The sequence below is a fragment of the Enhydra lutris genome, unplaced genomic scaffold, assembly GCF_002288905.1.
Source record: "Enhydra lutris kenyoni isolate GAN:26980312 unplaced genomic scaffold, ASM228890v2 scaffoldscaffold19, whole genome shotgun sequence".
NCBI lineage: Eukaryota > Metazoa > Chordata > Mammalia > Carnivora > Mustelidae > Enhydra > Enhydra lutris.
This window is the reverse complement of record NW_019154103.1, coordinates 37,096,944-37,124,016: the sequence shown is the minus strand read 5'-3', so window position 1 is coordinate 37,124,016 and position 27,073 is coordinate 37,096,944. Positions and strand designations below refer to the sequence as shown.

At 46.2% G+C, this 27,073-nt stretch overlaps 1 protein-coding gene across 1 annotated transcript in view; it reads right to left on the bottom strand.

Annotated features, from left to right (window-relative positions):
- LOC111148326 (zinc finger protein 608) overlaps window positions 1–27,073 on the bottom strand; it is a 107,542-nt gene that overhangs the window by 9,485 nt on the left and 70,984 nt on the right. The window contains exon 3 of the mRNA XM_022504830.1: window positions 102–189. Coding sequence (XP_022360538.1) covers window positions 102–189 — 88 coding nt within the window. The remainder of the gene's footprint in view (window positions 1–101; window positions 190–27,073) is intronic.

Here is a 27,073-nt window from a genome sequence, read left to right as displayed (position 1 = left end):
TCTATCTCTCGGGTTTCTTTGCAAAGAGAGGATGGGGGAAGGTGAGGGCAAGAGGAAGGAGGAGAGAAAACAGAGCCTGAAATAAAAGGCCCAGTGCATACCTGGGAGGGGCCCAGTCGTGCTTGGTGCAGTCCAGCAGCGTCCCTACGTAAGTTTTGTTCCTCCACGTGACATTGACCACTAGAACACCTGCAGGAATGGGCAATGAAGGAGGACCACAGTTAGCAGGGATCCCTCTATTTCCAGATGATGATGATGATGATGGTGATGATGATTTTACCAGCAAAGTTCTATTCTCATCCGCTTTCAAAAGCTGTGGTTTTGCATTCTTCCTCTTTCTGGTTTCAGTGACCTCAAGTGAAAACCCACAGGAAATTGTGCGTGCGTGTGTGTGTGTGTGTGTGTGTGTGCGTGTGCGTGATCATGCCCATGCGGTACAAAAGGGTAATACTGTGTGTGAGAGTGTAATCAAGATACTGCTGACAGAAGGAAATGGTTTTTGCCATGTCCTGCTATAAAACACCAACACTCACCTCTTAATTTTTCTATTATTACACATAATTGCTTTCGTTTGGCAAGCGGCCAACAAAAACCAAGCGCCAGTTACCAGTGCTTAAACCAGAAGGTGAGTGAAAGGCATCGGCTTTGTTTCCAATTCAACAGTATAGAATCGTGGTGATTTTGTGTTTAGAAAAAGATTATAGGGGTGCACAAAAATAGGTGTCGAGGGGGAGAGCAGGGGGGCCACAGAGTCCAGAGAGCAGACAATCTGCTATGATTTCTCTTTCCTACTCCTCCCCTCTCTGGCTCTGTGAGACAAGCATCAGCCAGGGTATGGTATCTGTTTCACTGTTTGGTCTTGTTTCATATTAAGGACTCCGAAAATAGCCCTCTTAAGAAAATAAATGTGCACAATAGGTTTGCTCTTGGGGTTATCTTTAGAATCAACTTTAGAAAGCATTTGCCACAGAGGATTAGAAGAAAAATCTCAAAACCAACACACTTGTTTCCTGCAAGCCATTCTGCTTTTCCCAACTGCTTTGCAGGCAGACGATTTAATTTAGCACTGCATCTGTGAATTACTAAACTTAAGTGCACTTAGTATACCAAATGTCACAGGAAAACAAAATAGAACATCCTCTTTATTTCTCTAGAGGACAAACACGGTATATTTTTTTTTAATCACTCGTTAAAAACGTACAATAAAAGGACCTAGATCTTGAGACATACCTAAAACATTAGGGTAAATAAATGAGACACTTAAGTGAGGCTTTGTTTTGTTTTCTGTACCTACAATCCATTCTATCTCGGAAGCACCAGGGGACAGTCCTCAAGGTCTGCTTCTAGTTGGTTTCCTCCCTTGCTCACTGCCATTTTGAATTGTATAGAAAGCCTGTATTGCACTCCTTTACAGTACAGGACAACTCACAAGGTAAGACTAATTTCCTCGGGAACATTTTCACAGCAGGTAAAAATATTTGAATGGTTGGAACTCAGTAGTGGGGAAGGAAGGATTTCTTTCAAAAGTCTCCGAAAGAGATTTAAAAAATGCTTTCCCATATGGTCTCTGTTGCTATTAGGCGACAGCTGAATTTACTCACTGTAGCGATGGGGGGAGGTGGGGAGGTGGGAGAGGGACGGGAATGAAGCAAAGCAAGCATTTCCTCAAATCACGGTTGATTCCATTCTAACTCCCTGGGGGAAAAATTTTTTTTTTTAAATCACTGAATATAAAAATTCATACTGAGATGAGAATCAATGGTAATTAGGCATTTGGTCAAAATTTGCACAAGACAGAACAATTGGAGGAAAGGATTCTTTATGAGCACATCCCTCCAGGAAAAGGGAGGCGGTGGGAGGGGAGGCGAAGGGGAAGACGGAGCTGGTTTTCTCATCATGTGCTCTCTGGGGCCCTGTGTGTGGTGTCAAAGACCTTTGCAGCTGCTTAAAATTCTTCAGCATGTCAGCTATATTTACAGTGTAGGAATATATCTGTATTGCCAGAAGGTTACCGCATTTTAGCTTTAGACGCAATAGGCTGAATCACTGCGTTCCAGAGTCCCTGATGTAGCACAAATGTATAATTAAAATTGCTTGAAAGGAAACATGAAAGAAACAACAAACCCTCCATTCTTACAGTAATAAAATTAAAAACAGGAAAAGTCTGCACAGACACTTAACATTTGTCTGCAGTGAAAGGCTTTTGTTACTGCTTTTCCCCTAAGGGTTTCGCGTTTCCAGCAAACGCGGGCCGTGGATTGGCCGGCGCCTGCTGGGAAGGCGCGCGTCTGATTGGCTGGGCCGAGGGCGGCCGCCCCGGAGCCGCGAGGCGGCGGGCCGGGGATAAAGGCGCTGGGCGGAGGGCAGGGGCCGCGGTGGCGCTCCGAGCGCCGAGCACGCCCGCCCGCGGCCTCCGGGACCCGGTTGGCCGTTCCCCAGCCAGGGCCCCGGGGGCACCGTGGGGACCCCCAAGCGGCAGCAGCTGCCGTGGGACTACCGCGGCCAGCTGTCGCAAAGGCTGAGCCCACACTGCGGCTTGCACAGCGTGAAACCATTCCCACGGCCGGAGGCTGTTTCTAGAAGCCACGCCGGCACACCTCGTGGGGAAGCACTAGCGAGAGTGCTAGCTAGGATCGTCGATACCGGCCGGCCCTGGGGGTGGCGGTTGGGGGGCGGGGGTGGGGAATCCCGGTCAAGCCCATTCTCAACTTAAAAAGGGCCTCCATGCGCCAGCCTCATTTTCCTGGAAGCCCTCGGTATCTGAAATGCTCAAAACAAATGCTCTGCTCCCGGGGAGATTTTGAAGTCTCCATCAAGCGGGGCTAATTAAAATATGTGTGCCTGTGTCTATTTTTCTTTCTGTCACAGAGGATGTCTCTCTGCCTAGCATTCACGTGCAAGTGTACACATGTTTACACGGCCAAACTGGAAAGAAGGCTTAAGGAATGCTTCTTGTATAAATTACAAAGTGTACTGTTAATTTGTAAGAAAGTCTGCGTGTAGACAACCCTCCCCCCCCCCCCCGCCCCTTGTGAGGGGCCAAGTGGGAAGGTGGTGTTTCAGCTCTCAGACATGCAAATGGTTTGTCAGTTTCTTGCTGAAGTCTCAACAGCTTGGGTACTTGGTAACCCATGGGCATGTAAAGTGGACTCTTCTTTCGAAATAACCAAAATGAAAATTAGTCCTTTTAAAGTTCTACTTCGAATTTCATAAATCTGGGCACAGTTGTATTTCTCATTTATCTTACATACACTGGAAATAAATATACATGTATGCCCAATAGAGCTGATATTTCTTTTAATGCACATTTACTCTTCCAAATGCCTTGCCTGTGACCCAGGTGCTGGGGACACTCTACAACCAGCCTCCTTCATCTTCACATTCTCCAGTATCCTTTGAGTTTTACTGTCCTCCTCTCCTACCCAGGACAATGGTCTTTGTCAAAGTTCTAATAATGCTTGCCCCTCAATGTTTTATATCTGAGAAAGATCTGAAGATCACTGCCAATGAAGTATGAATGCAGCTAAAGACAGCAATGGATAGTTTGAGTGTGCTCACCGCACAGGATTTTCTTATTTTTTTAATGCTTTGTCTTGGATACTGATACAGAATCCAAGCTATGGCCCCAAAAAGTATGTACTATTTACAGGACACTTCGAAGAACATGCTCCGCCCTCTATAACCTAAGCCTGTTACCTCTGCAAGCCCAAAGAGCCCTGACGTCTCCTAAGAATTCCAGTCACAGGGCTCTAACTCTAATGTGCTCTTGTCAATACTTAGCAGTGAAGTGCTCCCAGAGAGATGATCAGGCAGGCCCGCGGACCATTTACTGTGCATCTTCAGAGTATACATTAGGTACTTATTTGGTGCTATGGAATCAGCCATGGTCTAGCCAGACCTCCATCCAAACTCTATTCTGCAAGAGCTTACAAACTTACCATAAAACCAACACAGGCACACCCTGTCACCCAGAAAGGGAAGGAGAGCTTATGGGTGACCTATACCTAGAGAACAGTTCCCTTAATCCACCATATTAAACTAGACCCTGGATAAGATGTTCCTAGGACTTACCCTGCCTACAGTCCCTGCTCAGAGGGTTGTCTTAGGATGGTTCCAACAAAGGGAGCCTAAGCTAAAGCAGCCAAACAGGGACTTATTTTGGGAAATGGAATTTGTCACAAGGAAAGGTGATAACATAAGTAGAAATCTCAAGGTCACAAGGTACTAGAGGCTGAGAGGTCGACAGTGGGCCAGAGCCCCAAGGATACAAGAGCTAGGATATGAGGAAGCCAATGGGCACAAGGCCTTCAGTACCGGTGTGTATGTGTCCCTTCTTCCTCCTCTTCAACAGTGACAGGGGCTCACCAAGCACCCAGGACTGCCCCATTATTCTCCAGCCATCTTGTTAAAAAGTCGTTCCTGGTCCTCAATTTAAATCTGTCTTTGACTCCCTTGCTCCCAGAGGTGCATTCTGATAACCAGCAGGGAAAGTCTACCCACTGTCCCGTGGACAGCCGTTCACCCAGGCAAGGACAACAACCACCGCAACATTCTCACCTCCAGCTCACTCCCCCCCCCACCCCCGCCAGCCTAAAGGAGTTTCTTCTGCAAGCACCATTTATATCACAATTTTAATCCCTCTAAGACGTTCTAGTCCAAATCTCCAAGGAAAGCACCTAATGAATTAGCACCAAAGAGGGACAAAGTCCAATGTTCCCTCTTCTCTGAATGTTCTCCACTCCCACGCTGACAGTGCACGCCACTGAAACACAGGCACCCTCTCCGGAGGCCCCCACAGCACTTCCCTTCACAGCCCTCTGACCAATGGACGCTCACCAGAATCCATGCTTGCCTCTGAGTCCACAGCTAGACCCTTCTTAGCCTCCCACCCAGTTAAATGCAGGTGGTGGCTCACTCAGGTCTATCTATGACAGATAAGTGAGAGACTGGATGCGCCACTCACAGGCCTGGCCCACAACTATCCCCGGTGCACGTCCTTTTCACTTCTTTCTCTTTCTGGCTGGCTGGCACGGAGACTGCAGTGACCTTGAAGGCCACCGGCGGATGGCAGGGGCTCCTTCATCTGGGACCCTGAATGACAAGGGAAACCCACCAAAGGAATATCAAACTCACTCATCAGGGAAGCAGCAGATAAACTCCTCCCATGTTTGAACACTGAGGAGACTGTCTTAACCTAATACCCTGTCCCTCCCATGCTGCCATTTCTTAGAGACAGAGGATGCCTCTCCCTCAACCAGAAGACAGGAGCAGCGCCTACACCTGCCCCACCTGTGATCACAGTGCCCAGCGCGCACAGAGAGCGAGCGCACTCGACCCCTGGGAACTCTGACACGGTGACAGAAGGGAATCTAGATCTGAAGCCTTCTTTTCACCATTCTTTTTCAATAAGCATAATCTCCCAGAGCGCAGAGATGACAGAAATTCTCCGTGGAGAGACTGTACTCCAACGATGTGATAAATATGGTGTATGAATTACTGCTTCTTCTATTCGTGAAGATGTTTCCTCAAGAACTGGGCAATTGCCTGATTTCCCAGCGGATCTAACTCTGTTTGTATTACAGTTTAGAGAGTGTTCCAGAGTCTTTAAAGTGCCTCGTCTCTGGGACAGAAGTCTCTGCCAAGTGTTGCAAATGCTGAATTTGGAATCACGTCGGGTTTTTTTTTTTTTTCTTTCTTTCTTTTTGGACTCCTATTCAGACTACCACATCTGGATGGACTTGGCGTGCACTCAAGCAGCAAACAGAAACCTTACTCTAACAACACCAAAATGTAACCCTGTTGTGCCACAACCCCCTTTTTTTTTTGAAGTTTACACATTTCTTTCCTTTTATATATTTTTTCTAGTGGAAACATTAGTGACAATAAGAGGCCACAATATGCTGGTTTCATGCACCCAGGATGAAGTTCATACATTTCAAGTATCCTATTACCCTACATTTTTATACAATATGACCATTGTACAAGGTATGATTTATCATCACTCCTCCGTACTCCAACTCCCTCCCCTCCCACACCTTACTGTTGTGGTTTTGCTGTAACCAATGCTGGGACTTGCTTAAAAAGGTTGAGCGTTGTATAGTACACTTGTTCGATTTTCCTGGCGTTAGAGCATCTAACCTTCAGAGAGATCTTTCTTCAAAGGACAAAGTTGGGTTTTTAACTCTTTGGGGCAAATGTTTCACTGGCAACGAAGGCTGCCAATGAAATCCCCCACAGCCAGAATGCAGAGGGACTTGCCTATTTCCATATGCCAAGTATCTCTGGAGCACGAGGATAAGAAAAGTGTCATCACATGACCAGAAAATGCAATATTTTTTTTTTTTTTAAGAGGTCTACTGCTGAGCTGAATGTTTGAAGAGTCACTTTAACCACATCCTGTAATCAAACCATCTGGAACACAGTGCTGCGATTAGTCACCCTGAACACTGGGCTTTATCTGAACAAATAGCGTATGGCAATGGAGCTTGGGAGATAGGGCAGCACTAACAAAGGGGAGTGTAATGAAACACTTTATGCCCTAGTGTGCCACCACCCCACTCATAAACCCCAGACACACTCTGCTCTGGTGTTAATGTACTACTTTATGAAAGCACAGTGAGCTTAAAGATTAAAGGACCGACGGGCTAAAAGTTGCTGGTTTGGATAGATGTTCCCTGTTGGCGGCTGGATGATGTTGGCACCGTTCTATCTACGTTAATTATAAGCTCTCAGACGACAATTCAGCATTTCTTTTAGGGTTCGCTGTTATTTTCAGGGCATCGGGAACAAGGTTCATTTATGGGAGGATCGTTAATGATTCTTGATTGGCCAGAAGTTCATCTGAACACCGAGACACCGCTTTTTGGTTCCTCCAAACCCTACCCATCAATCTCAAGGAAAACAAAAAAAAATCCACATGAAATCCAAGCAAATTGACTAAGCCAACACCAGAGAGCAAAAGGCAATGGCAGAATGATGTTCTAATCTCCATTTTAAAAGACGGTATTCTTCCTGGACCGAGCTTATCTCTTTCAAAAGTACATTTGATCACTGGGATACCATCTATGGAAATCTTATTTAAAAAAAAAAAAAAAACAAAAAAACCCTGAAAGGCTTCCCCCCCACCCCCAACTACCTTGAATAAGCTCTAAGAGGGGAGGGGGGGGAAACATAGCTAAAGAAACCTTGTTTCCCCATGGGCCTTATGGTTTAATACACAAAAGAACACACAGCTACTTCCATCACTGTCACCTCCCCCGCAGCCTTTGTTCTGAGGCCTGATGAGCTGTATTGATCTGGGAAAATCATTGAGCTTCTTGGAAAACTAGACTCTTGCTTATTCACTGCCATCTATTTCTTTCCCACGAAGACAGGTGGCCAATACGCAGTTGACTGGTCAGCTAAAAGAGGCTCTTGCTGCTTTTCTTCTCTCGCTTCCCTAGTAACATTACCCTTTCCCACTTCTAGAAAACACAATGGCCTGTTAAAAAGTCTTGTGGGGAAGAAGAGGGAGCAGAAATCAGGCTTTTGTAAGGCACCTCCGGGAACGCTCCGCTGCTGTCCCTGACATTTGCATGGGAGCCTGCTTGGCGTCTGTGGCTGGTGACAGGATTTTTCACGAACCAAGCATTACCCTAGTGGAAGCGTTAGTGAAAACTTAGACAGCCTAAGACAGAACTTTCAAAAATCAGATCCAAACAGATCACTAGAACTTAATGTTAATTTCAGAAAGAGATGCTTTCCTTTAAAAAAAAAAAAAAATCAGTACTAAGTTTCAGTAAGTTTCATCATTGTAAGACGGCCTAAGTGTCATTACGGATATATCAGGGAACAAAGAGCATAACAGAAAAAAAAAAAAAAAAAATCATGGGGACATCTTGACAAAGCAACTTCAAACATGACGAGAACAAAAATCACTTGATTTTAAGTTAGGCAGGCATATGCACGCTAAGGAAACATTACCCTTGATGGCTACTTGTGAAACAAAGAGATAATGCAACCACTCACACCACAATATTGCTTAGGGGTCAGGAGGCCCCCCCAACCTGGGGATAGACAAGAAGACAAGTTTCAGGGAATGCAGGGCAGGGGGAACCAACCCCCAAGCTTGCTCCGACAGGGCAGCAAGTGACACGGAGGGAGGCTGCATGCCTCCCCAAGGGGAGGCTCTCCATCCTGTGCTCTATCAAGGCTCAGCCATCACACAGGAAAATGAAGTGATACGCTCAAGGAAAGGATAAAAGATGAAGGGAGGGGGAGCAGAGAGAAGGGAGAAAGGACAGGAAAAAAAAAAACAAACATAACACAAAGTCTTGAGACATTTGGAAGAATTTCAATGCACAGAGTGACCCTGTGCACATACAGAGTCTGTGCATGTCGGTACACACTCGTATAAAGAGGTTTCACTTCTTGTCTTTGATCAAACTGTCCAGTAAGTAGCGCCTTGCGGCGGGCTGGCACACACATACGCTACCACACCACACCGATTTCTGCTGCAAAGTTCCAAGCCCGAATTTTCTCCTGCTCCTCTGCGTTCATAGCTCTATAAGTGCGTGAGTATCGATGAATGATTTCTAGTTCCTCAAACCCTCTCTTTTTTAATAAAGTTTTTTTTTTTAATTTATTTGACAGAGATCACAAGTAGGCAGAGAGGCAGGCAGAGAGACAGAAGTAAGCAGGCTCCCCGCGGAGCAGAGAGCCCCATGTGGGGCTCAATCCCAGGACCCTGGGAGCATGACCTGAGCTGAAGGCAGAGGCTTTAACCCACTGAGCCACCCCGGTGCCCCAAACCCTCTCTTTTTTTAAGGTACCAACTGGAATAGAAGGGTTTCTCATTCCCTCTCCTCCCTATCTTCATGGGGAGACCAGGGTTCAGTGCCAACTATAGGAGAACGGACTCATCCTCCCCCCTCAGGTCTCCCAATCTTTAATTATTAGCTCATTAGGAGATCACTTTTTTTCTTCCTTAATATAAAAGCACTCACAAGTTGGGGAAAGGTATCTAGTAAGTACTTACTGAAGCAGGCTTACTCTGAGCCACAATCACGATTCGGTTCTTACTCTGGGACCTCCTAGCATGTTCCTAACACACATCCATGCGTTATTTTAGGAGGCAGCAGAGTATAAGGGGCCCAGGCCCATAGCACATAACCAGGATCCCCACCCCCAACCCCACCCCCTGCCCCCTAGAACGGAAGGGACACAGCCTCAACACAACCCCACGTTCAGACCCGCCTGCCACGGAAGATGAGCAGCTGAGAGAAGGCAGGCCTTTGGTTTCCCGCACTCAGTATTAACCACGGCATCTTCTCCGCTTACAACCCCTACAGCAGGGATCTCTACGATGTCATCAGTCCAACTTCAAAAACAGGTAAAGAGAACAACAGGCACAAAACCCCTGGCTCCATGCCAAGGCCCCTAGAAGAGAGCATTCTGAGGCCAAAGGCGGGAAGAAGGGTGTGAGATGCTATGAATTTGGAAAGCCGCTTACGAGATATCTGCAGAGAGAGATGCAGAGAGAATTTCTGTTTCTGACTCCCCCCTCCTGCCAACCCAAGGCAAGAGCACGGGAGGGAGCAACAGGCAGGGGTCAGGGTCCTAACCCATCACTGGGATGAATGAAACTGCAAGATGCCAGGGACATAAAACCTACGAATGAACTAACGCCTATACTTTGGGGGAAGGGGAGCAGACTCAGGAAAAAAATGAAGAGGGAGGGATCTTCCTCCTCTCCTTGCTCACAAACCTCTTGCGCATCCATGGAGGTGGGTGATGAGCAGAATTTCAGGTTTCAGTGCTAGTGAACTGCTCGTCAAAATACAGATAATCCCAGGACAGATTATAGGACTGCGTTTTCCAGTCATTTCTTACCCTCCCCGGGTCCTTGAGATACAGGGAGACAGTGGGAACCAATTGACAATTATGCTCACATCAAAAAGCTGCTACTGATGCGTGCATCTCACTGGGACCCAAGAGCCTGGCTTCATACAAATTATGATGCTTTTTTGAAAGTCAGAGCGCTTATTTGCTTTTGTGCCAGCTCTGGGCCCTTTTCATCTCCAGCTCTCCCCGGCCCAGGAGAGCACACATTCCTACAGCTCTGCTGGCCACCAGCTGGGTCCCCCATAAATCATAAATCCTCTGAACAAGCCATTCTTTACAAAGACCAACAGCATTTACTGGAGATGATCACTCTGCTATTATTCTACTTGCTGAAATTTAAAACAGCAATTTACAACAGCAGCTGAAGACCAGGGAACTGTGTGTGTGTGTGTGTGTGTGTGTGTGGTGTCCGTCCATCCCCAGCAAGGCTCTGCATGTCTAGGACATGCAGAGGCACACATTTTATGTGTCACCTAAAAGTCAGCAACTCTGCCAATCTAAAAAGGAAACAAGGGAGTGCCTCTCAGAGGAACCAGAGTCAGCACCCTCAAAATTAAAGGCAATGGGGTGAATGAGGTTGGTGTCATTGGTAAATCTCCCTATTCTCACCCGGAGGCAGCCGAACCCTGTGGGCAGCGTGGGAGGGAGCTCCCACACTCCCATAGTGAGGCCACACCATGGTGGCTGGGGTTCAGAATGTAATAAGGAAAGCCGAAGGAATTAACTCCAATGAAGCTCAGCCTGCAGCCAATTTTAGTCTGAAGACTGGGAGGAAGACAGATGAGAGAGTGTCTGGTAATCCTACGCAGCATCCCAAGCGCCCGAGAAGATGGTCTCTGGAGACAGACCCACCTGGCCCCCGGCCCACTCCGCAGCTGGGGCTTCACCCTTAACGAAGCCTCTCTGCGCCTCAGTTTTCTCATCTATAAAACAGGGACAATACGGATGCCAGGTAAGGTATGGTTTCTGTAAAGCATCAAACACAGGGGCGTGGGCACCAAAGAGTTGCTTGGCAAACAGACTCAGGCTTCCTCATCGTGAAACTCCCCTGGAACCCACGTCACAGCTGGAAACGGAGGGAGACCCCAAATTACAAGGAGTTGCACACTGAGAAAATCAGCTGGCAGCCGGCCTCACTGCGCTTCTGCAGGTAAAGCACCCTCCGACGGGGCTGCCGGCCAAATTATCCCGGATTCCCGGGCTGTTGGACACACGGTACCACGATCTCGTAAGCACATCTCACGAGCTGCAAATTCCAACAGGAGGGACTTAGGTTCTTCCTACGCCTGGCCCCAACTGCAACCCCCAGGAAGGTCTCCTTCCTGGCATACCCACTGTGGCAAGCCCATATCCCCACCTCCTCCTCCTCACCACTCTGGACATGCAGTTCTAAATCCCTGCGGGCTCCTCTAGGGACGTGGGGTTCGGGGACCGCACATCCGGTCCGCAGAAACAGGAACTGAATGCCTGGCATCTGTCTCGGCAACAAAAGGCAAAATTAAAGGTCCCCTGGACCTTGCCGAGAGATGAGCCCCTGCAGCAGGGCTCTGGGGACGCAGAGAGCATTAAAGGCAAACTCATCCTTCCAATTACCATCTGAACAGACTAGATGTCTCGACAATGGTCCGAGGCCCCCTCCCCCAGCCCCCTTCCGAAGTCCCTATCTTTTCAGCGAAGAAAAAAGCCCAGCAGAGTTACAAGTATTTCAATAATGTGCTTAGAGACCAGCTCTTTTCTGTAAACAAGCCTAATGAAGCGTGACTAATAGTGCTCTCCGCCGAGCTGAGCAAGGGAAAAGGGCCTTTGTTAGCACTTACTGGAGCAAGTCATCGTTTTGCTGGAGCAGAACAAAACTTAGCTGGTTATTGATTGACCAGCCTTGCTTGGTGTCACCCTGTTGCTGCCCATTTCTGCATACTGTGTGTATAATACATGTGTTTATGTAGACGCAGAGATGTTCATTCACACACCACACACACACACACACACACACACACACACACGCGGTCACGTGCAGCCACCAAGCTAACTTGGGGTGACACTGCCCTGCAGAAGGGATCAAGTCTTCAAGGCTCTGCTCTCTGATACTCACGTCTCTTCAGGTCTTTGATAGCACCTAACATTGCTCTCCCACCAGCTGTCCGTACTGGGAAGCTCAGTTTCAGGACCTGTGTATACCGACACTCCCCATGGATGCTTACCGAAGTCACTATGATTTAATCACGACCTACGTATTACATTTGAGGGGTGATTTAGTTTGGTTTTTTAATAAATGCCAAAGGGCTGGTGTTTCTTTCCCCTTGTTTTAATTCTCAATTCTGAAACTCCTGAAATCTGGCTCAGTGTGTCTACTAAATACGCCTTCCGGGATGGCTCTCGTCCTCTTCTGCAATGAGAGCGTGTCTTAAATGTTACTAACACTGTTAGCAGGGAGATCCAAAGCTGACCTGGTCTTCTCTTCGGAACACACAGGAATTCGAGTCAAGACGTGGCCTTCCTTGGCGACTCGAAGCACAAAATTTCCATATAAATTATTGACTGCACTCTGGCCTCATCTGAAACATCAGCCCTGCAGGCTGATAAGTTCTGACCCCAGGTGGCACAACCACCCACTCCAAAGAGGCTGGAACATTAGTGCTTTGCACTGGGGACTGAGGCGTGAGAGCCCATCAATCAGGCTCCCGACAGCTTTCACGGCCTCTGAGCATTAGGCCCAAGTCAACCTCTGAGATGCCTATTGTTTGCATGAGCCTCTTCTTCTCTGGTCTGATGAAGTTAGGGTTAAGTCCAAGGCTTTGGGAGAGAGAAAGGCTATTGTTAGTAACTCAGTCTTTATTGACTCTGACCTGCAGGGCAGCCAGCATGAAGTCTCTTCCAGAAAGTAATGCACTGTTAATTGGTGCTCATCATCACGGTGTGTTTTATACACCTCTTCCCAACGAGAGAAGACCTGACTAAACATTTCAGCATCTTCCCCAGGTTGCCTTGTAATTCTCTCAAGATCTACACACACACACACACACACACACACACACCAGACAAAAATCTGATTTGTACCCATCATGGTCCCTGGGTTGCTACACTGAATACCAATATGAACACGGAATGCTGGGCTGGACAATGGGAACATTTGGGAGTTGGCAGAGGGAGGATTAACTTTTTTTTTTTTTTTAAGGCAAGTATCTGTGGGGAAGAGTCCATAGGGCAAGAGAGAGCCTGCTGGAGAGATGAGGTAGAGATACCGTATTACCTACCAAGGTCCTCTGCCTGAAATAACTAAAGGCCTTCTTCCACTGAAACGGGTAGCTGGGCGTGCTAGGGGCCAGCCACCCCCTGCGTGGCGAGAGCAGGGACCATGCACAGGGGCCCGTGGGCTTCGTGTGAGGAATACAGCACTCTGAAGGGCTCTAGAGTGACTGGGTCCAAAGGCTTTCTGGATTCCTTTGAAAGAAACACCAAACCATTCTCTCTTCTTACCCAAACAGGCCTCCCAGGGGAGAGGAGGGGGGATGGGGGTGGCCTGGCAGAGGTGAGTCATCAGAGCACCTCGTCTGCTTCTCCACGGGCCCGGGCAGCAGGTGACCGGATAGGACAGCCCCACAGCAAAGGACCCACAACGCTTGTTGAAAGTACTGAACAAGTGTCTTTACAAAACTGAACTCTTTGAAGGAAAGATCACATGGTGACTTTTCGGAAGTCCTAGTTTGTGGAAACAAGGGAAAAAAACACAAAAACCAAATGGCTTAGTTTCTCACTGAGCTTTCTTTGCTTAAGAAATTTTCAACCATGGGAAGCCTTGGTGGCTCAGTGGGTTAAGCCTCTGCCTTCAGCTCAGGTCATGATCTCAGGGGCCTGGGATCGAGTCCCGCATCGGGCTCCCCGCTCAGCAGGGAATCTGCTTCTCTCTCTGCCCCTCTCCCTGCTTGTACACACGCACTCTCTCTCTCTGACAAATAAACAGATAAAATCTTTAAAAATAACAAATACATTTTTTAGCCACAAAATCCTAGCACATTTAGCCAAGAGACTGATTATGCTGTTTTATTTATTACATCCCCATATCTAAATTAGTACCTATAAATTAATACATACTTTCCCAAATGACTGACTAGAAAGCCATTTTCCAATTAAACCCTGCTCCATTTGTGAGTTTGACGGTATACTAACTCCAAGATATATGAATGTAATACTCGATCTGATCAGCTTTCTGAAAAGATGGTAGGCAAGAAAGCAAACCGTGCTTTCAGTCCTGATAAAGTGTCTCACTGCAAAGGACTACATTTTCTGGTTTCCTTCAGTTCAACTCAACTTGAACAGTAAGGAAAATCAGAAATTCCTAATTCACTAGGAACACACCGCCAGAGCAGATTAAACTCATAAATGTCATGTGCTATCAAGGCCAAAAAAAAAAAAGTTGAGTGGACTCTTCAGGACAAAAGTGAACAGGTAGCCTGTTCTTAGAGAAAAAGAACTTCCTTGGCTATTCCTACTTCGTACAGCCCAGAAATGAGTTTGGAAAGGACGCAGAGAAAACCACCCAGTATTCAAGCAACTAAGTGCCGTACATAAAGACTTACCCTTACAAAGGGTAAGTCTCAAGTCAGTGAAGATGGAGAGAGTGAGAGAGCACAGACAGGGAAGAAGGGCAGAAGGACAGAGAGAAGCAGACTCTGAGCAGGGAGCCCGATGCGGGGCTCGATCCCAGACCCCAGGATCATGACCTGAGCCGACTGAGCCACCCATGTGCTCCTGAGAGCATGATTTCCTGTAGGCCACAAGAGTGTTTTGACACAGATGATCTCACTCTCAGCACCTGTCAGGTTCCTGATGATTACTATTTTACTGATGAGCAAAGTAATTCCAAGATGGCTTAATCGGCGGACTTTGCCCAGGGTTGGAAAGTCAGAGATGTGAACACAGCCAGTCTGACTTCTGATACCATGCTCCAAAAAGCGTTGCGTAAGGTTACCTAAACCTAACTTTATAAGTAACACAATTCCATGAAGGCACCGTATGTGTGTGGATGTGGGCCCCTGGGGTAGGCAAGGCCACCTAGGTGAAAACCAGTGGTGTGCTTGGAGTTACGTGCCATGGACGGGCACACACCTCTTCCTAGCATCACCTTCAGACACCTCATGTTGGAAGCTTGGAACAGACCATGGTTGAGAATATACACCACAGAAAACAGCAAACGCTACCAACCAGGGTTCCTGAGTCCTCCACCCCAAAACTGGGTGTTAATTTACCAGCGCAGGGGCACCTGGATGGCTCAATGGGTTAAGCCACTGCCTCTGGCTCAGGTTATGATCTCAGGGCTCTGGGATCGAGTCCCACATCGGGCTCCTTGCTTGGCAGGGAGCCTGCTTCTCCCTCTGCCTGCTCTGCCTGCCGCTCCCCCTGCTTGTACGCTCTCTCTCTCTCTCTCTCTCTCTCTCTGACAAATAAATAAAATCTTAGAATTTTTTTTTTTTTTTTACCAGCACACCAATGGCTACAGACCTTAATTTGTGGAAATGCTATTCTTCTTTCCCATAATGCGACATGTAAGACAAAACAGGGGTCTGGGGGAAGCAGGGACCCTGGAATCCCTTCCATATCTATGTTTCGCTCCTTAGAAAGGATCTGAAACACGAAAACGGAGGGCTCATTCTAGAATTCACCACGGACTACAGTTCTGACTTATCATTTTTGCTGTCGTTTCAAGGGAGTCACAGTTCACAATCCCAGACCTCTCCCTTCCATTTAAGCACTCACACCTAACTCCTAGGTGTGGCTCTTCTGACTCCCACTAAAATTCCTGGCTCCATCCCCTCCTCTTCATCCGGACCACTGTCCACACTCAGGCCTCGGTTACCTTTCCACTGCCACCACTCACCCCTCCTCCACCCTCACGACACCTCAAAGTGACGTTCAGTGTACCCTGCACACAACAGGTTACTTCAGGCTTCACGCTTTCCTACTACCTTCTGCAGGGAGAACCGGGCCTGTCTTTATGCACTGGAGTCTGAGGCCGGGGGCACAGAGCTCTGGGAAGCCCTGAAAATGCCTGACCGTTCCTGTGGGTATTTCTACTGCAGGACGTACGTGATGTTCAGGAAGCTGAATTTTTATCTGCCAACCTCTGGAGGAGACTCAGCACTGTCTCTCACTCAGAGTGCCCTGCAAAGAGCAGGTGCTCAATAAATGTCTTTCTTCTTTTTTAAAGGCAGATGAAATATCGAAATGAACAAAATGTAAAAGAGTCTCTGCTCTTATCATGACACAAATCCAAAGGCCCAAGTGAAATTGCGACGGTGACAATCTGTCACCTGATTCCGATCCCTCCCAAGCGAAGGAGCCCATCTCAATCGATTCTTGCCATTTTCAAAATAACCGGTAAGAATATGAATGCGAACCATTTGGTTTTGAGTTATCTTCTATTTTTTATTGGAAATTTTTTTTAAAGATTTTATTTATTTATTTGACAGAGAGAAAGATCACAAGTAGGCAGAGAGGCAGGCAGAGAGAGAGGAAGGGAAGCAGGCTCCCCGCTGAGCAGAGAGCCCGATGCAGGGCTCGATCCCAGGACCCTGAGACCACGACCTGAGCCGAAGGCAGAGGCTTAACCCGCTGAGCCACCCAGGCTCCCCTTTATTGGAAATTTTTGTGAAGTAAGCGCTCTTATGAGGTAAAGAAACCCAGAACCTTCCTCAAGGATTTCAAAAGCCATCCACTTTTATCGAACTATTACAAAAGCAACTGATGAGGTCCATTTGTCGCTCACCTGATGGCAGAAGCTCCGAACAGAGACCATAACTGCCCAGCCACGGTAGATGCGGACCATTGGCCTCTCCCACTGCTGCTTACAATTTAATGAACAGTCACATCCCACAAATCTCCTCCCAATGGGCCACCAGGTGGAGATTCTCCCAGAGTCTGGGGCCCCAAAGACAGATCTGTCATTGCTTAAATAAATTTTACAGATGTACTAGATAAAGGCAATAAAGAAAACAGAGCTTTTATAAAACAAAGTTGACAGAGCAGAAAGCTATCTCTCCATAATGGGCGCGTCCGCGTGCGTGTCCCAAAGGGAGATAGACCATGAAGGTTAGGAAGTATATGAAATGACAGCCTTCTTTGCCTCTCAGGGGACGTAAATTTTATTTGCTGAGTGTAAATCTTCAAGCCATGGTTTTCCATCTGCATGTGTGATCACCAGAAATTGATTTCAAGGAGATAGAAAATTATTTCACTGATTGCTCAGCAACGCAGATCCCACGTCACGCGTTCATGACGACGAACGGGGGAAAACTCTGGTGAGGTTCTAAGCAGTGTCTTCCCGTTGTGATCCTTGCCGGCGTGGATTATTCCGCCTGCCTTCTGGGGACCGTGCGGCTGGAAACAGTGCTGGGACTGGGAACTAGTACTACCCGGAAGCTGGCATTACCAGAAGCGTGCACGTGTGTCACTGGTCCTCAGCACGTGGCCTGTGACTTTTAATAGGGCCTCTCTGGTACCAGACCCAGAACTGTCTTTGCCACTGTGCTGTTCGGTATCTCATCTCTCCCCATAAAACAAATAGATTAATTTACTTAGAAAGCATCAGATCCTCAGGCTATTAGGCTCCTAATCCAGGGGAAAGACAGGAGAAGGACACTATTTCAATACAGTTGCCTTCACGATGTAGTCAAGAGGCACTTTTTTTTTTCCTCCCAGAAGACTAGTCACTTGTTTTGACTTGTTTCTTCACAACTCAAATGATCCAAGTCTATATCGGAGAGCTGCATGAATCTTTTTTTTCTTTTTTTTAAAGACTTTACTTATTTTTTTGACAGAAAGAGAGAGTGCGAGAACAAGCAAGGGGAGCGGCAAAGGGAGAAGCAGGCTCCCTGATGAGCAGGGAGCCCGACATGGGACTCAGTCCCAGTACCCTGGGATCATGACCTGAGCCGAAGGCAGATGCCTAACCGAATGAGCCACCCAGGCGCACCATGTCTATGCGTTTTATTTATTTATTTTTTCTTTTTCTTTTTTTTTTTTTTTAAAGATTTTATTTATTTATTTGAGAGAGAGACAGTGAGAGAGAGCATGAGCTAGGAGAAGGTCAGAGAGAGAAGCAGACTCCCCGCGGAGCTGGGAGCCCGACGCGGGACTCGATCCTGGGACTCCAGGATCATGACCTGAGCTGAAGGCAGTCGTCCAACCAACTGAGCCACCCAGGCGTCCCTGTCTACGCGTTTTAATCTGTACAACAAACTGCAGTGCTTCATGTTTAATTCCAGTGAATTATGTTAGTCTAGTTTTACGTTAAGGCATTCGTTTACAAAGAAACTTGGTAAATATGTGTAAGTCACAGTTTGCATGTAAATATTCCACAAAGTAAAACAAAAAGACACATAAAAAATTTTTTTAAAATAGTCATGCTTTAAGAAAAACAAAAACAAAAACAAACAAACAAAAAAAAAAACTGGGCCATAGCAGAAACCGTGTAAACGCCGGCCATTTATACACGGGTAAATACGGTTAATACAGATGCAGCGTGTGTCCTCTGGAACAGGAGATTATAAAGATGCAAATTTCCACTCACTTATTATAAATTAGCAATTCAATTGAAAGCAAAAATGAAATGCCTGATCCCTGAATGCATGAGGTACAGAGGATCAATCCTTCAAAATAACTTCTACTTAAAATGCACTTATAACCGCAGTCATTACACGAAGGAAATAGAAGAAAGAAATCTATGAAGATGGGGCTGGGGGCTGGGGGCTGGGGAGGACGCAATAAATATTTTTCACAGAGCATTTACACACGAAGCATGGTTCCCAATCACCTCTTCCTGTTGTTTACATTCTAGGTGACCCCAGAGGAAAGCTGCTTCGGACCAGCAGGGAAACTGGGCTCCCAGGGGGAGGAGGGTTTGTTCACTGCAGATCCCAAGACATGGCCCCTGTCTGACCACGGCTCCCCTCTCCCTTCACGTCGTCTTTGTTGGAAGGACCTGCAGTCCAGACACCTGCTAGCTTGATGTGGCTATCAGAAGGCAGGTCCATGACCGTGTTACCGCACTGCGGAAGAATACCTGCTAGGAGGAGGGTCTGCCCATCTTGTAAGGCTGGAATCCCAAATTACAGAGAACATGTTGGCGGGCTTATGAAGGGCATTCCTCTCTTTGCCTCGAAGAAATACTGCAACACTGGGAGTGGGTATGTGTGTCCACTGAGAAGTGCATGGAGTGCTGTGTGTTAGGCACTATTTGAAATGTCTTTCTAACACCCCAGTGAGGAGGGTACTCTATTCTCCCCGTTTTACAAATGATGGACTGATGCATAAAAGGCAGTGAGTTACATCCCTAGGTCACAAGGGCAGGAAGCTGTGACCCTACAGAGGAACCCAAGGGACCTGGTTCCAGTCTGTGACAGTTACCCAGTGTCCCCATGTAGAAGCCACCAGAGCATACACAGCTGGCCCTCACTGCAAGGAGTTCTCCTCTTGCACTAATCAGTCAAGGCGCCAAATTTAAATGACAAGGTACACAACTGACACAATAAACTTCATCATATCATGTCCTGAGTTCTCTCCAAAACAAACAAATCATGTTATTTTCAAGCACAAAAGAATCTTGGCAATCACTTATGCAAAACTTCCTCTCTTCAGGAAGAAGTAACCCAGGCCCGGAGATTAAATGGTGGATCCCAGGTCCCCTGACTAGGGAGAAGAGAGCCAAAAGTACAGCTAGGTCTCTCCCTTTCTTCTCTTCCAGGGATCCTGGGGGCCCAGAGAGCAGCACCCAGCACAAGGTATGTAGCAACTGGGATGGCAGTTGTGATGGGCTCTCAAGGCTTCTCCAGAGGGTAAGAGGTTCCTTTAAAGCTGAGGCCCTTGAGGGAGCCGTAGGGCCATTGCAGAATTTTGCTGCAGTGAGACTAACACACACCCAACTGATAAAAAGTGGCTCTGGAGAAGGCGGGGGGGGGGGGGGTGGTCAAGAAAAGGCTTCTTTGGTCTGGATAAGGAAGGAGTCAGAGCTCCAAGCAATAGCCAAGGTCCTGTGGTAGGTAACACATGCACCAGGGACTCATCTTTTCATTTAATCAATCCTAAACTGCCTGGCCTAATTAGGAAGGCAGCTGAAGAGGAGTGTCTCAAATTTATGCCACAGAAAAGGATTAAAAAGAATCAGAAGATTCCTTGTTGCTGCAAAGGCCAGAGTGGTAAAACACAATTCACTTAGTGCCACATTTAGTGCACTGAGGAGGAGGACGAGAGAAGTCAGATAAAGCTCTACCCATTTGCCTTCAGTGAACCTGACCACAGGCTTCCTGGGATAGCACCCTGCTAAGGAGAGAGGTCACAAGTGCCAGAGAAGTCTTCTGACTCCTACACGTTTCCCAGTCCCCTCCCCCACCATTGCCACCAACACCCACCGCCTGCCAGCGAACTGCCAATGGAGCACATCTCTACACGGTGGGAAGTCACGGGACAAAATAAGATCTAAACTCGTACCGAGAGCCTCTCGTACTTGCTTCATTCTATCACAAAGCTCAAAAAGTAGCTGCTGACTCAGCCTGTAAGGCAGTGGGCTGCCTCCCCAGGCGTTCGCTGTCTTTGCTTTGGAAGCGGAGGTGTTCTCAGAACGGCAGTGGGTCATCACAGCCCTCTGGCGGGGTGGACAGGGTCCACGGCCAAGGGGCCTGGCAGGAGGGAGTGGGTCATGAGCAATACTCAATCCAAATGCAGCATTACTGACAGCAAAAATCCACGGGCCTTGAGGCTCTGGTGTTTTCTACATGTTAAGAATCAAGGTGCCATTTCTGAAAATAGAGAGGTTTCCAGATGTGGGTTCCTGGCTGAACTACAGAGAAATCTGTGAATCTCTTCTCTCACTCAAACACACACACACACACACCCCTAGAAGATGGCACATATGGGTTTCAAACCCAGGCTCATCCAACGCTAATGTTTTCCCAAACTCCCTGGGTGATAAAAAATCCTCTTGAGTGCTTATTAAAAATACTGATTCTTAGCTCTCCTCCAAACATCTAAGGTGATTCTTATCAGAGCAACGAGGCTCACGGACTTGAAAGGAAAATACGCACCACACAAAGTAAGATATACATAAACTATGTGGAGTTTTTCAAGGACAGAAATGGGGGGTGGGGGGAGGATTTGGATTAATGACTTTCAACATTCTGGGGGATGGGGCTGCAGGTAGTGATAGGAATATGTGGCGATTCCTTTAGGAAAAGTCACCAAGGAGCCTGGAGTGACGTGGAGAACTTTTCATCTGCCTGAGCCCTTGGACAGTAGTATTAATACAACAGCTTAACTTGGATTAAAGAAAGAATTATTCCACCACCCGCACTAATCTCTTCTGGCAAGAGGCAGGACTCTTGCCATGGCGACTCACAAAAGATGACGGAGCCTGGCAATCCTTTCTTCACAGAGGGGAATTGGGGCCTTTTCAACATATTAATATAACCTCACTTATTAAGATAAAGCGATGTGCTATAGCACTGGAAATTCTCACACTGGAGACCGCTATATATTTTCCTTGCCTTTTCTTTTTTTCTCTTCTTTTAACTGAATGGTTCTATAAATAAGAGTGTCCAATTTTACATCCCAGCCTAAAATATTAACATCTTGATATGCTACGTAATTGTGTGCTCTTTTACCAGAAGTCAAATAATTGGATGGGTCACCGGGCAAGATAAAATAAATTGTAGCTCAGAGCCAAGACTAACGGCGAGGCCAGCTTTTCCACTATTCTAGGCAGGATTCTCCCGCCAGGGACACGGGCATGGGTGAGGGCAGGTGTGTGCCTGAGGGTAATTTCTAACGGCACCTCATCACCTTACAGTAGAGATAGGGGTACCCTGTGCATTTCATGAGGTTTATCGAAGGCCTTTTCTTTTAAAAGGGTAACAGAAAGAAAGATGGACAACAGACAGAGAAGCAAAGAAGCTGGCCTTTTTCCACACTGCTCTACCATAAAACCCTCTTGTGAGGTCTGCAAAAATAACAATTCAGCAGAAAGTTGACAGCGGAGCAACCACTGAGTCAGCCCTTATAAGCCCTCTTCAAAAAGCTGCTTTCAGTGAATCAATTTTCAGTGTTGTTTTGGTTATTCTTCAAGAGAAAACTTCCTACCCCCTCGTCCTTCTCCTTTGGAAATTTGGTAAGCGTAGTTTCTGTACCCTGCTGAGACTTGATATGGAGAGCTGTATTCTACCTGCTATTAAGCTGCTGATAGCAGTGTTTCTGTTGCAATTTATGAGCAATGTCAGTTGAAGGCAGAGAGTATTGTACACACTATATTTTCCCAGCTGGAGATCTCCGTGAACGGAAAGCAAAAACATGAATACACATGCACTGTGGGCTTGAAGGAATAAAAAGGCAGGGGAAAAAGTCAGCAGGCTAAAATCAGGTGGGTGGTCTTGATTATAAACCAGTAGATAATAAAATATTCAAAGGAAGCTCTAAGTAAAAGGGCCTGTGGGGGTGGGGCGGGGTGGGGAGCGCACAGAATTCGTAATGGTCTTCCCAGGGACCCAATTCTATAGAGAAAGGACGGATCAGATGACCGGTCAAGAAACCACCCAGCAAAATTACCAAAGAGCCAAAAGACACTTTCTCTCCCTAGAAAACTCTATGGAGAAATACAACATAAAATATTAATAGGTACCTCATTAGATAAATTCATTGATTTACTTCCTTCTCACCTAAATAAAATGCAGAATGGGTCTGTGTCTGTGGTTCCCAATCTCGGTGCACATCAGAAATATGGGGGAAAGGCTTTTTATTTTTATTTATTTATTTTTAAAATAACCGTGCCATGCTTTGACCTCTAAATATTGTGAATCGGTTTCCTAGCACTTTTTTAAAAACAGGATTTTGCTACTCTTCCTCCATGAAAATAGTAACTCGCTGAAGAATGAATCAAACTGAGCTTAATTATATCGGTAGGCTCTATTCACTGGGAAAATGGTCTCTAAGTACACGAAAGGAAACATGTGTGCAAAACAGACAATAACAGAAAACCAAAGGACCATTCACTTATTCAAAATGCAGCATAGTTTATGATATTTCCCAAGTAACACTGGAACAGATGCTCAATCTAGGAACTGACTGTCCTCCTAATCAGAACAGAGTGAGCACTTTTTTGATTCAGACCCTCATCTCATAGTACCAACAATATAAAATAAAAATACTTGAGCCTGCTAAATTTACCAAGCCGGGAGCTAACCCAGGAGAAAAGTAATTACCATTTAAATAGCAACATGAAGTTCTTTGAAGGAACAGCCTTTTGATGTTAGCATCTCCAATGCTGAAAGGCAAAAAAAACAAAAAAAAACAAAAAAAAACCCAAAACAAAACAAAAACCCTAACTCAGATATTAAACATTGTTCATTGTTTTCTAACCCAGAGAAAACAAACACGTCTCCTAAAAGTTCTTTCATCAGAAAGTAGAGGGAACCCCAGTCGTATATCATGGGCTTATATTCGTACATGGTGACAGCAATAAGGCCCTACTAGATTTCGGTGATTCTCTAAGAAGAAACTAAGAAAGGGAAGTGTAATGAACAGCCTCCTCACACAAGGGAGAAAAACAGAACACGAGAGAGTGGGCATATGCAACAAATAAGTTTCTGGAGCCACCATCCAGGGATGGGGACCTGACCGCCACCGCAGGAGGTCATGACAACCCCCACTGTGCTCACCAGGCAACCTGAGCACACCTCGTTCACCCTTCCAAGCTCTTTCCAGCAGATTCCGCTGGAGGTTGGCCTCATTAAACTCCCAACTCTTAACTCACAGGAGGGGGCAGGGATCTTTTGCCTACAAATGATGGAAAACTCTCTCATAAATGACTAGAAACACCAGAGAGCACAATGTAGCAAATTACACTCAGCTGCTACTCTTCAGGATGGCAAGTGATGAACCAGTCGGTAGATTACACAGGTTGTACATTATTCAAACACTGCGAAACAGGCCTATTTATTCACAAAGCACAAGGCATGATCTTGTACTTTTAATCTCTTCCCAAGTGGCTCACACAACGCAAGGCACATAATTGAGTCCAATCAGTACTGTCCAATAGATCTTGTCTTTTCACTTTTGCTCATTTATCTATGTGTTTTTAATAAGACACTACATTTGAGTATCTCCACAAGACTAAAATCATGAAAACAGAGTGAAATGCAAATCAGATTATAGGTTCAAATTTTGAAAGGTCTGGGTGCAGGGAAGAGGGGAAGATTTCCGAGGATGAGAACACTTTTTTCCCATTGGTTTTGGCTTTTAATTACCTATGCTATCTCTTCACATTATAATAAACAGATGAGGCTCTGCCATACCCCCATTATCAAATGTTTATCTCTGAACAGTTTCAAGGATTTATGCAGCTTGTACTTTATTATCATTTAACTACAGAAAAAAAGCAATTATAACTGTCCCCTGAAATGTCATTAACTGATATATTTTGCTGCTTGTATATATTCTCCTAAATCTGAAAGGCTTTTGTTTTAACTCACTTCTTTGCTCAGAGGCAAGCCAAGCACATTATGAGAAAATTCACCCACAACAAATAACATAGGAAAAAGCAATACTGACTGGGCTCGGGCCAGGTCCCCCAAACGTGCACGATCCTAAAAATCACTGGAGGGGTTTGTGGCGCCCCAACCATTCCCCTGGAAATTCAGGAGTGGGGTCCAGGAATCTGCATTTTAGGAAGCATTCCAGGTAAGTTGTACTAACATGCAAAATGATGGAGGCCTTTCTGTGTGGGCTCTAGGTTCAAGCAACACATAGTTGAGAGCAGTGGTTCAAAGACTGGCACACATTAGCATCACAGGAGAAATCTTTTTAAAAATCCTGAGGCCAATCCTCCTTCAAAACTCCAACCACTGAGAGTGGGGCCCCAAGCAGCAGTGTGTCCTCACTTACCAGGGTGATTCCTAGAGGAAGCGATGTTTGCTGCTGTTGGTTTTTTTTGTTTTGTTTTTTAAGATTTCATTTATTTATTTGACGACCACAAGCAGGGGGAGCAGCAGGCAGAGGGAGAAGCAGGCTCCCCACTGAGCAGGGAGCCTGACGCAGGGCTTAATCCCGGGACTCTGGGATCTGGACCTGAGCCAAAGGCACCTTAGCCAACTGAGCCACCCAGGTGTCCAGACAGCCATGTCTGTAAACAAATCATCTCTTCAAGTGGTTCTCGACGCTCCCTGCTGATCAGAATAACCTCAAGAGTCACAAAGAAACTCACACACATAAAAACAATGCTAGACTCCATCCTAAATCAAACAAATTGGCGTCTGTGGATGTGCAGCCTGAGCCATGGTATTTTCCCCAAGTTCCTAAGATGATTTTAACGTGCAGTCTGGGTTGAGAAGAAAGGGTCTAGTAGATTCTGAGGTTAATACAAAGTATTTAAACGACTTGGGAAGCTTTTATCCAAACACCCTTTCCCTGCCTGGCACACGACTCTGTCCAATAGAATCACAAATCACAAAACAAAACAACCCCTCCTCTGAACGGTCAGATGACTAACACGCCTAGATGAAAGAACATTACCAAGTGTTAGCCGATGTAAAATTTACAAAACGGAATACCTACCAGGAGAGAGGAAAATAAAAATGTTTTCATTAAGTTTCCAGTGTGTGTCAGCTAGGTGCGCAGACATTCCAAAGTGTACAGATTCTGCACATGCAATTACTGTGGGAGAGACATAAAGTCTCCCGGAGCCTTCCAACCTGGCTGCCACTTTTATCTTCGAAGATTGTTGTTTTCCTACAGGGAAATTTCTGAAAGGTTTTCAAGCCTAGTTCCCTTCAACCACCTTTGGGCGAGTCCACAGTCAGGAGCAGTTTACATAATGTCAGCAACACATCTGTCCCCTTGCTTAAAAAGCAATTTTATGTCTACTATTGTTTTCTACTTACTACATCCATAACCCCATTTCACAGATCAGAAAAACAACAAAGCCTAAAGAGTCTGATGACTTACTTAGAAGTCTCTAGCAGCATACATATAAAGACTACAGACATCTTTCACTTAGAAATATCCTTAATCTGGGGCGCCCGGGTGGTTCATTCAGTTAAGCATCTGTCTTTGGCTCAGGTCATGATCCCAGGGTCCCAGGATTGAGTCCCGCATTGCGCTCCCTGCTCAGAGAGGAGTCTGTGTCTCCTTCTGCCTGCTGCTCCCCTACTTATGCTTACTCTCTCTCTCAAAAAATATAAATAAAATCTTTAAAAAAAAAAAAAAGGGTGGGTAACAGCCAAGGAAACAACTATAATTTTAGGTACCAAGTCCTTGAAAAAATAAATTAATAAAGCAGTATAAGGGCTAGGGAAGGGAGTCTGGGGATGGGAGTCAAAGAATGTCTTCCTGGGAAGGTAAGATCTGAGCCAAAACTGCAAAAACGTGAACATATGGGAGCTCTGGGAGAAGAGGGCTCTGGCACAGAGAGAAAAGCAATGCAAAGGCCTGGGGGCAGCCTGACAAGGATACAGAACACACGTTCAGTTCTACTTATTCAACACGCCTTCTCGTAGGAGACACGTTTGAAGACTGGTACTCCGCTGTGGAGAACCAAGTGTGTTCTCGACTTCACATGAAGTCGAAGAGATGTCGTGCGAGGCTGCTGGGGAATACCACGGGAGAAGCAACCAGAACACCTAGCAGCAAGCATCAACAAGCATCACTCCATCAGCTCAGGGAGGAGAGGTGAAGGCAGCCCGTGGAGACAAAGCAGGCACTTCTCACTTATCTTTTCAATCTTAAAATTCCATTTGACTCTTGAAGCTGTCCTTTTAACAAACATTAATGAAACGCATTTCACAGCAGCCGGCACTTTTATCTGGACCCGGAGTAAGAACGGAGACACAAATCTATGGTTCCTTCGCATTGCTGGGTAAATACATGCCTTTCTTTGAAGTGGGTAATAAATGGTCACCTTAAAATCAACTGATACCTGAAATATCTTGCGGCATGCCCTCTTGGCAAAATAAATCTTTAAAAAAAATATGCCAGAGTAGTGTTTAAAGTAGATTGGTTTGTTTAAACACTGCCTTAGATACTGAGAGACCGGTTACAAGAATGTTCACAGGGACCGTGTTTGAAATTGCAAAGAACTGGCTGCGATCCGAAAGTCCATGGGCAAAAGAATGGATAAATCATCACGGTATATTCAAACACCCCGACCCAGCAGTGG